The sequence below is a fragment of the Lampris incognitus genome, chromosome 2 (genome assembly GCF_029633865.1).
Source record: "Lampris incognitus isolate fLamInc1 chromosome 2, fLamInc1.hap2, whole genome shotgun sequence".
Taxonomy (NCBI): domain Eukaryota; kingdom Metazoa; phylum Chordata; class Actinopteri; order Lampriformes; family Lampridae; genus Lampris; species Lampris incognitus.
In genome coordinates, this window is record NC_079212.1 from 17768584 (window position 1) to 17779484 (window position 10901).

The following is a 10901-nucleotide window of genomic DNA, read 5'->3' on the forward strand; positions in this document are numbered from 1 at the left end:
ATGTTGGCTCAAACTTTGAACAATAGAGCATATTTTTACATGCATTGTATTGTAGTGTTTCAACTATGCCACAGTTACTGAGCACAGCTATTACATGTCCAAGTAAACTAAATAAAATCGTACGTTTGAAAGAATCTCATTTGATTAGAAATAACTAACCCGGTGGTGAGAAAAACAGAAACAGAACCTAGTCTCTGGAACACTATCTAACCTGTCTTTTAAAGAGAAACAGTGCCACCTGTAGATGATTTCCTGTAAAAGCAATCTTGTAAAAATGGTTTTATTGACGTTGGGGGGGGGGGTTTAGAATAAGGTGAGAAAAAGGTCACTTCAAATTACCTGAAGTAACCTGATCTACCGTCTAGCCCCAAAATGAATTTAAAGAAAGCCAACATCATCTGAGTGTCATTTCCATGGTGTGGAAATGAAAACACTTTCCATGTTGTACATTACTGCCATTCAGTCGGAGGTGCAACTCGTGTCAAATTAATAACACCTGAATACAAATAAGATTTAACTGTATGACTTTGGCGAAAGAGGGCGACGTTTATGAGGGAGATAAGGGAATATAATCACAACCCCATATATTAGGTAGAATGTTATGATAGCGATATATGAGAACAAGACACTTTTATAGAGCTACCTCAAAAACAGGCTTTAAAATATTTCAGTATCTGATACTTTTGTGAAACAGTTTGTTTTCCGCCGCTTGACCTGATGACAAAGCATTGGCCACAAGAGGATAAATATGTTAACAAATATTTGTTTCATTAAATAGGTTAAATATGAGGAGGAGGATGAGAAAGGGGTTGGGGGCGGGGCTTATTGCTCCACAGCAAGGGGAGCCTCTGTCTCTGCCATCTCCTGGTCGGCTGGGGCCTCACCTAGGGTGGCATGGGGCTTCAGCCGGAGGCCTGTCCTAACACAGAATGTGCTCTCGAACTCCTGCATCAAAGACAGCAGCGGCTTGCTGTCAGTATTAAGGGAGCAGCAAATCACCATCACATTGTACAATAGATTGAGAAATTCATAGCACAGCTGCAAAAGCTAAAATGAATGAAAGTATCTAGACTACCATTTTGAGTGGCACTTACTAACAACTGCATGGCAACAATCTAGCAACAGAATTCATATAGGCAACAAAAAAGAACCTAGAAAAAAATAAACATCCTCTGTGCATTCAGCTTCGTATTCCCAAGAAAGAAAGAAAGAAAGCCACTTTCTTTTTGTCATTGTACACGTTACAACGAAATTTGTTCTCTGCATTTAACCCATCCTATTGTATAGGAGCAGTGGGCAGCTGCAGTGCCCGGGGACCAGCTCCAGTTCTTCTTTCCATTGCCTTGCTCAGGGGCACAGACAGGAGTATTAACCCTAACATGCATGTCTTTTTGATGCTGGGAGGAAACTGAAGCACCCGGAGGAAACCCACGCAGACACGGGGAGAACATGCAAACTCCACACAGTAAGGACCTGGGACGGTCTGGGGTTTGAACCCAGGACCTTGTTGCTGTGAGGCAATAGCACTAACCACTGGGCCACCGTGCCGCCCTTCTTGATAAGTATGATGATATTAATTTCTCAGCAACATAAGGAGACATAATTTAGAGTTCTTGCTCCAAAAATACAAATCTTCGTCTTAAATAATGCAGTAAAAATATGGTCAAGCAAAATTTTTCAGATCTTAAAGCTGCAACGAGGAGTTTTGGATTTTTGATGACTCTGCACGCTCCAAAAGCATCAGTGTTTTACAGAAAAATTACTATTTGGAATAAGCATTGCATCTTGTTACAAAGATCTACTCTCACCCTTTGATAGCTCGTGCATTTGTTTTGAAGAGAAGAGTGAGAGATGTAGTGGTGGTTTGGAAGAATGAGTGTTTGCAAGATAGTCAGAGCTGAGGTAATGTATCTCTAAATACGGCTATGTTTACTGTCCGTGCTGTAGATCATTTTGTCACATTTTATGGGGAATCCGACCCGGAGACAAGCATTTAAAATCATTATGAAACAATATCTAACCCCCTCGCAGATGGTTTCATTTGCTTATGTCGGACACATAGAGGCATCAAAATTAAATAAGAATTGAAAAAATCAGCGGGAAAACTCATACAGATAAACACCAAGATAAATATAATTGTTCACCCGTTTGATCGAATCGCCATAGTCTTCTTTGACATACTTGACGAAGGCAGTTGTCCACTGCAGGGTGGTGGCTTTGTCTGTGTCTTTATTACAGAATGGCACGAGCATGTTCAGCTCATCACAGCACTGACGAATCCTCCTCCTGTACAGCGGTACAGACAACACAGATGTGCTAAACATTACAGGTGCACTGTCCAGGTAAACTTAGGTGTTGAAACATAAAGCAAAGAGGTATGAAATTAATTCTCTTGTGTACATTTTTAGATTTCAGAAGTAAATGTGAAAAGAAAAAAGTAAATAATGAGTATAAGGGTTTGACACAATTGGGTAAAAGGGCTGAGCTCTTACATTGTTGTTTGTTACATTTCACACAACATTCAATACCATGAAGGAAGGAAAAATAGCCTTTAATGGTATAATGGTTGTGGCAAAGCAGTATGTTTGTCACAATGATTAAAGTGGCACATGGACATGAAAATAACCATTTAAAATAATACACTGTCCACTATAGGGCTCAATGACACATTTTCAATACTTAACTCATTTTACTTCCATCATAGTTTTTAAGTCTAGAGATGAAACAACCTATTAAACATGATAATCAGTCGTTGGTAAAAGCCAAGGTCATAGCATGAAACTGTACATGCATTAGGAAGCTACAGCTTGGAATGGCGGGCTGTGGTAACCATGCCTAAATGACTTTGTAAGTCCTCATCAAATGTGTCATGACTGTTTACCTGCGATCCCGCTCCTTATTGTTGTGTCTCTCCCTGCGCTGGCTATTTTCCATGGGGTGTCCTGCTTTCTTCCTGGTGGTAATCCCTGCTTCTCCAACTGTTCCCTTTGACTCAAGGAAGTTCTGAGAGCCCTGGGCCCTCACATGCTTAAGAGGAGGAACATCTGTTTAAAACATTAAGAGTGTTTGAGATTCAAATGAAGACAAACTCATATCTCTAGTGTCATATGGCAGCCAACAAAAAAATTAAACTCTTTAAATATGACGAAGAGATGAGTTCTGATCGTTACTTTCCCCTTTCACCCGCTGTTGCTCCCCCACTGGGTCGGTACAACTGATGCACTGGGCTTTTGTGGCAAAACTCTCAGGATTGTGACAACTGAATGAAAAGTTCCTTGGAATGATCAACCTTTGATGCTCGTTGGGTTCCACTGCATGAGGAATATGCCCAAGTGCCTTGGATAACAGACAAACAGATCAATCGAATGGTGCCTTCAGCTAGTATCTTTGGAACAGAGATTTCTTTTCTATTCTTTTTTTTTTTTACCTTTAGTTGTCCACACATGGCAGTAATTGGATTGAACATGCCCCCTCCAAATGGGTTTGAAAGCTCAACTGGATCAGTACGATCCAATCTCATCAACTTTTGCATTTGTGGAGGTATGGCTGCTTCTTGAGCCTCTGTGGACTGCTGAAGCATTGTCAAAAAACTGAAACACAACAGAACCTGTTTTTGTTCATTCCATCACAATGAAAATCTCAGCATTACATGTTGTAAACAAAGAGCTCAAGAATGCATCAGTCCAGCATACTTGCTAAGAACTGTTGACTGAGTATCTTGTTCTTTGGGGATGTTGCAGGGCATGCAGTTAAACCTCTTCTCCAGACAAACCCTAGCAGAGGGGTGCGATCGGGTTAGCGAAGATGCACTTCCACTGGCAGGCACTTCTGCATGGCTCACAATGGCTTCACTTTTGACTCTGGCCAGTACAGATGTGGGGACCTCTCCACAAATTGTTGGAGTTTTTTCTCCTGCGGTACCCTCGTTTCCGACAAGAATCCTTTTTAGCTCTTGGATGTCCACTGTTTCCTGCTGGCTTGCATTTGATGTGGCAGCCTGCTCATCATTTGAAGTTGAGAGGTCAATAACCTGGATTATTGGCGAGGACGAAATCACCACAGATTCAGCATCATCACATATAGATGTTGCTGGCTGGGTGTAAAGGCTGCCAAAGCCAAATAAAGTGGGATGAAATTTGGCATCTGACTCATATGAGTCTGCAGCTTGTGCGTCCATGTGTGTCTGACTGATATGTTGAAGGCGGGTGTATTCAAGCTCTGTCATCTCCATTAAACTAACTTCAGCACCCAAATTATGCCCTTGGTCTTGTGTTACACATCCACTTGGGCTCGCAATCACCCTGGTGGAGTCACAGCTATATTCTTTAGGGGGTCCATCGTGGATGGTTTGAAGAACTGCCGAAAATGATGACATCCTTGAGTCTAGAGATAGGCGGGAGGGTCAGAAAATAACTACATGGTGAAAATACTAAAATATGAACAAGTAGAGCACAGAGTCATCAGCTGTGGCGTCTTAGGTCCTGTTTAATCACCAATAAAATACTTCAGTGATGTCCCTGATGGAACAAAGTAACAGGTTAAATTAATAGCAGGTTTTCAGGAGTTCGGCTCAACGGACATTTATCAAAGTGTAGTGGTTATAGGGGTACATAATTCCCCTTATTGAGATAGTAGGAACGTTGGTTTACAGCTGCTGTTTTCTCGGTTCGGGTTTACAGGGATACACTTCCGCTGCGCGGGTTTTTGTCGTTGTTGTTATAGTGAAGGAATAAATGGTGCGCGTTGTGTAGCCGAAAGAGAAAGTTGTCACGACTTGAGCTCCTCTACAAAAGGACTTATTTGGAAAAGAACATGCCAAAGGACTACAGTTACATAATGGCTGCATGAATCCTCGCATTTATTTATGTTAAATAATTTAAATAAAAAACGATCTTCCAACATTTTCTCATCTCTTCTTCTGGCGGCCTGTCCAGGGTGTTTCCCCGCCTGCCGCCCAATGACTGCTGGGATAGGCTCCAGCATCCCGCGACCCTACTAAAGATAAGCGGCTTGGATAATGGATGGATGGAGGTCAGTAGACTCCAATATAAACATAAAAGTGCCTAATCTTTTCCCGCTCCGACGAGCAGTCTCGTGCGCGTGCGTTCAAATTGCAACTGCTAGCCACTCAGAAGTGTTTCGCTTTTAGCTTCAAACTGAGAAATCCTCTCGTATCTAACCGCTAACTATCACGCGACCCCCCGTGAAATTACATTAATAATCGATCATCAACAACACGAAGTAATTATTCACGTTGTTAGGGGTCAGCTCGCATCAATCTACCTAAAGAGTAAAAGCTGGTTCACAGTTTGGTTATTCACTAAAACACCGTGCAAGCCGGGTTAAGATGAGCTAGGTTAGCTTAATCGAAGCAATCAACTAACGGTAGCAAAAGCGTTTCCACATCAAACTACTGACGGTAATTTAGCTGGTGATCAGTCAGGCACAAATATTAGAATTGTGGAAAAGCCCGTATGATACTGTCAGCTCTTGAAATTCATATTTTCCATTTAGATTATCCGATACATTAGTGTTTTGTTTGCTTTTTTTTTTTACCAGCGCTCCGTCGTCGTGACCTCACAGCTGGACCCCAACTCTTAACTAGTCAGGTTGATTTGGGTAGCAACCGACGTTGCTAGCCTCGCGAAAAGCCGTTCGACTGACCTGCAGTGGGGGACTCAGGCACGAACTCGGTGGAAACCTGATGACCACCGCTTCTTCTCTGGGCTTAATCCCTGTTTCTCATGGGTCACCACCGCGGATTTCCCGGTTTCCATCAGTACCCTGTGAGTGCACAGCGCCAATGGTGGCCATTGTTAACCCGAGGCCTCGACCAATCTGGTATGGTCTTGTAGAAATGTTACGTCGGATGCCTTCCTTTTATTTATATATCTATATAGACAGACAAATCTAGATATATACACAGATACAGGGGAAAAGGTTTTAATAAAGGTTTTTTTTTCCTGTATTGATATTCCACTCATTAGTTGAGCACTTATACCATTGACCGTTTCGGGGAAGAAAAAAACACTACATATACACACACACAATTATCCGCTTACCCTGCTCTCAGGGTCGCTGGAGCCTATCCCAGCAGTCATTGGATGGCAGGAGGGGAGACACCCTAGACAGGCCGCCAGACCATCACGCAGGGCCGACATACACACACACATTCATACCTAAGGACAATTTAATGTGGCCAATTCACCTGACCTACATGTCTTTGGACTGTGGGAGGAAACCCACGCAGACACGGGGAGAACATGCAAACTCCACACAGAGGACGACCCCCAAGGTTGGACTACCCCGGGGCTCAAACCCAGGACCTTCTTGCTGTGAGGCAACCGTGCTAACCATTGTGATATGCATCTCCATAATCCAAACCGCTTATCCTGCTCTCAGGGTTGCTGCAGCCCATCCGACAGTCATTGAGCAGCAGTTGGGGAGACACCCTTGGCAAGCTGCCACACACATTCACACCTAGGGACAATTTTATATACAATTTTTAAATATATAGGCCGTTGTTACGTTCCCCGTTAAAGGTCCAGGGGAAGTAAAGAAAATAAAAGTGTCCCGGGGGAATAAGAAAGGTGGGAGGCAGAACCAGGTGTAAAAACAGATTTATTAATAAAAAGACCCTTTAGTCAAACTATAAAATAAACAGGCAACTAAAGAAGCTGGCTCTTAACCAGGCTTTAACAAAAACTCAGATCAAACCAAACAAGGACACTAATAAGCTTCACCCTCCTTCTCAAGGAGTATAGACACAAGAGCTTGCTCTCTGGTTGGCAACAATGGCCCACTGGCTGTCTCTCTCTCTCTCCACACACTGCTACCAACCATGGCCCTGTTGGGTGTCTCTCTCCAAGTTATATACCCAGCTGATGAGGAATTGGGGTCACCTGGGCTCAATCAGCAGCTCCACAGGAGGCGGGGCATCACCTGGAGGGGGAAAACTACAGACACACGGCACTAAGGCCGTAACACCCCCTCCCAGAAGTACAAACCCTAGGTTTGTATAGAGAGGGTAATCACATACACAACACTGGGGCCGTAACACCCCCTCCCATAAATACAAACCCTAGGTTGGCATTCAAGAGGGTAATCCTCTTCACTCCCTTGGAAGTTGGCTTAATCCTTCTCCCTGAGCTGCTGCATCAGGCAGGTGTTTTGCTCCTGCATGTCCTCAAATGCTTGGCCTGTCACATTCATCTCCCTGAGCAAGACATCCTCCTGTTTCGCTATTGAAAGCTTCTTGTTGAGACCGTCGACCTGCTCCTTTACAGAGCGAATCTTCCTCAGGGCCTCTTCGTCAGCCATCTTCTTGCCTTCTCTTCGCTCCCTCTCTTCCAGGTCCCCCAGCCTCAGCTCCTCTGCCTCGGTCTTCTCAGCCGCACTTTGTCCCTCTGCTCCTTGGGTGCTGAGCGGTACATATCAAGCAGCAGCTTCATCTCCTGCTGAGACTTCTTCGAGTTCTACACGAACAAACCTCAGCTGCTCCATATCTTTCCTCCTTTGACTCGCCAGCTCCAAACGAAGCTCTTCCGCCTCAGCCCGCATTGCATGGCACTAGCGTGCGAGGTCAGCGACGGCAGACTCGAGGTGTGCAATTCTCACCTCCTGCTTCCGGGGCTGGTTTAGGTCCTCCCCATTCCCTCTCACCTGGGACACGGCCGTCCGCCGACTGTGGTTCTGCCGCTTACTTTTTAAGGCCTCACAATGGGCAACCAAATGCCCAGGCCTATGGCAGAAAAAACACCGTTTCTCCACTTTAGGTTTTGGAGGGGTACCAACAGGTGAAGTTTGAGTAACTTGCAAGTTAGCATTTCGTGAGTCGTCGCTGCAGGGGAAGGAAATATTACGCGGCACAAAGATGTTTTTATGTGGGAGCGCGAATTCGTCCGCCAACACCGCAGCCTGCTGCGTGGACACTTGATGCTCGTACTGCACCTCTAGCTGTCGCATTTTAATAGTCGTCTCTGCTTCCAACTACAACTCCCTACGAAGCTGAAGTTCCCTCTCCTCTTTTTCCAACTGGAGACGATCAAGACAGACTTTTAACCGCACATCCAGTTTAGAACCAGGTGTGGACTCTACGGAGAAAGGTTCAAAAGGGGGGGGGTAGGGTAGCCCGTTTCTTCTGTCACACCACGGGAACCCGGAGTAAAGCTAATCGGTATTTGCTCAGCCGGCTCCTCTGACGGAGAATCAGAGCGGCTGTCAGCGGAGAACAATGCGGCTTCACTACGAGGCGCCGGTAAGCTAAGAACCCCTCCAACAATTAGCGCATCTATAAGCGCAGCTTTCAGGTCCCTTTTAGAAAGAGAACCTGAGCTGGAAGTGCCATAATGCACCGCAATATCACATAGCTCTTTTTTCCTACAATCATCCAGCTGAGCCAGTGTAGGATTAGCTGTAAATTCACACAACTCAAACGTAGCCATAGTTGAGAACACCACGTACGGGCCTCAGCTACCACCACTCAACCTCACACCTTCAAAAAGGTCACATCCACTAGTGGCAAATTACAGCAAGCTGAAATTAGACGTATGGCTAGCCCAACAAACTTCCCCCGTTCCTACCTGGTTGAAGCTTCGCCTGTCTTCTCAGAGCGTGCCGGCTTTAAAGGCTGAACTTCGGCGGCCTGAGCCCCGAAAAGCCTACCCCCGCGAGGGAGCGTTGTCCCCACCCAGGATTACTCCTAAAACAACGAGAGTGTCCGATGGAAGGACTGGTCACAGCCCAGCTGGACACTCCCCTATTCTAACCAGGGAAGCTGTCTGAAACACCAAACGAATTTACAATATTTACCGTACCCGCCACTGGAGACAAGCTGCACACAGCAACAATTAACACACAACAGGAATCCACCTCCTTACTGTCTTATTCAAAGAAAATGATCCCGGACGAGCCCCCAATTGTTACGTTCCCCGTTAAAAGGTCCAGGGGAGGTAACAAAGAGAAGTATCCCGGGGGAATAAGAAAGGTGGGAGGCGGAACCAGGTGTAAAAACAGATTTATTGACAAAAAGACCCTTTAGTCAAACTATAAAATAAACAGGCAACTAAAGATGCTGGCTCTTAACTAACCAGGCTTTAACAAAAACTCCGATCAAACCAAACTGAAACAAGGACACTAATAAGCTTCACCCTCCTTCTCAAGGAGTATAGACACAAGAGCTTGCTCTCTGGTTGGCACCAATGTCCCACTAGCCGTCTCTCTCCACACACTGCTACCAACAATGGCCCACTGGAACTGTTGGGTGTCTCTCTCCAAGTTATATACCCAGCTGATGAGGAATTGGGGTCACCTGGGCTCAATCAGCAGCTCCACAGGAGGCGGGGCATCACCTGGAGAGGGAAAACTACAGACACATGGCACTAGGGCCGTAACAGCCGTACTAAAATAGTATCTACGGCTCTGACTGTCAGTGGCTCTGCGCTGGGGGAACGCAGGGGCTCATGGGATTGTTAATGTTCGGGTTGACATTTTTATAATTTATGTGTTCAAACGTTTGGTTCATGTTGGGAAGTGTTGTTTGGGGGTTCGACTCGGACTGGGTAGAGGGCTGTTTAAAGACTGACTGACCTTAGGACTGTGACTGTCACCAACTGGGACCTCAGGGGAAAATCATTACGTTGTAGTTCTGGTCGGTGTGAAATAAAAAAAAAAGGATCACTCCCGGGGTCGTGCGGTGTATGGGACACGGGAGCTGCCATTAAAAAGATATCTCTGCCTCTCGACTCCTTCTTCCATGCCAGCTCGCCACATTATTCCTTTCCCACTGAGAATGGAGCAGTCTCTCATGAGCAACTATGACAAAAGGCCTTGAGGAGAACACCTCTGCCAAGGCTTTAAAAAGAAGTCAGCTGGTGGCAGGGCCTTTTCCTATCAGGCTCTGTTCTTGTGGAATAACCCGCCTGAGTCTGCTGAGTCCTTTAACCGACACATAATTATCCTTTACAATTAGTTGCCTTTAAATTGAGTACTTAACCTGTACTGCATGGCGGGTCGGTTTCCGTCTCAGTGAATTTACCAAGCACTGTTCTGCCGACAAGATTATATAGATTATTGACTATTGCAACTGTTCTCTTTTCTCTGACATGTCTTTTCTCTCTCTTTGAATGATGTCTTCTCCTTTCTCTTCTCCCGTGTATGTGTATGTGTGTGATGCGAGTCTCCCTTGTGTGCACGTGCACTCTGTCCTGCCTGGGCTATTCCAGTAGCATCTTGACACTGCTTGGCATTCTTCTCATCATATTCTTCATATATGTAGCACTCCTGGCTGAATGATGGTCTTGACTCTTTCACTGATGGTTCACAGAAGTTTGTTTGCATTAAACAATGTCTTTTTCTTTCCTTGTCCTTTTTTGCTCAGTGAACACACCATAAGAGCTATAAAGAAATAAAGAAAATCCTTACCATATTTTACATTATCAAAACCTTAGAAAAATGTAGCCTTACAGTATTCATTATCGTCAAAAATAGATTTGTCTTTTTAACCTTACATGTTTTTTACAGTTTTTATAATTTTACAGTTTTTATATTAATATCATCAATTTACACCCAATTTAACTTTTTACCTTTGACAATTTCTACCAGAATGGTATAATCATATTTAACTTCACGTACCGTTTCTTTGGACACAATGTAAGCAGTCAATGCAAAACATACTTAAAGAGAATAACTGCACATGTTTAGCCTTGACCCTATTACTGCAAAACACATGAATAATCTCAATATATTAGCAGGCAATTTAACAAACTTTAGACCTACTCCTTTAAGATCAACAGAATGACTTAGTATCACGCTAACATACGATCGTATAGGCATCAGCATACCTTCGTTAAACTTTTATGAACCAAAAATGCTGCCCTTATCAGCCTGATGCTAAATGTTTA

The 10901-nt window shown here is 44.4% G+C and overlaps 1 protein-coding gene across 1 annotated transcript; it reads right to left on the reverse strand.

The window, feature by feature from the left end:
* Positions 1–822: 822 nt before the first annotated feature.
* On the reverse strand, positions 823–4375 carry LOC130128997 (transcription factor-like 5 protein). The gene is made up of 6 exons (XM_056298792.1): positions 3693–4375; positions 3428–3590; positions 3171–3336; positions 2882–3044; positions 2145–2286; positions 823–945 (listed from the first exon to the last, which is right to left on the reverse strand). The coding sequence occupies exons 1-6, from the start codon at positions 4373–4375 to the stop codon at positions 823–825; spliced, it is 1440 nt and encodes a 479-aa protein (XP_056154767.1).
* Between the last annotated feature and the right edge of the window lie 6526 nt (positions 4376–10901).

What these genes read in the sequence shown, in the direction of transcription:
- LOC130128997 (XM_056298792.1), bottom strand. Translation starts at nt 4,375, where the DNA reads ATGTCATCATTTTCGGCAGTTCTTCAAACCATCCACGATGGACCCCCT. An exon ending in CAGTCAACAGTTCTTAGCAA is followed by an intron (nt 3,591 to 3,692) that starts GTATGCTGGACT and finishes GTTGTGTTTCAG; the next exon opens with TTTTTTGACAATGCTTCAGC. An exon ending in CCATGTGTGGACAACTAAAG is followed by an intron (nt 3,337 to 3,427) that starts GTAAAAAAAAAA and finishes CTGTTATCCAAG; the next exon opens with GCACTTGGGCATATTCCTCA.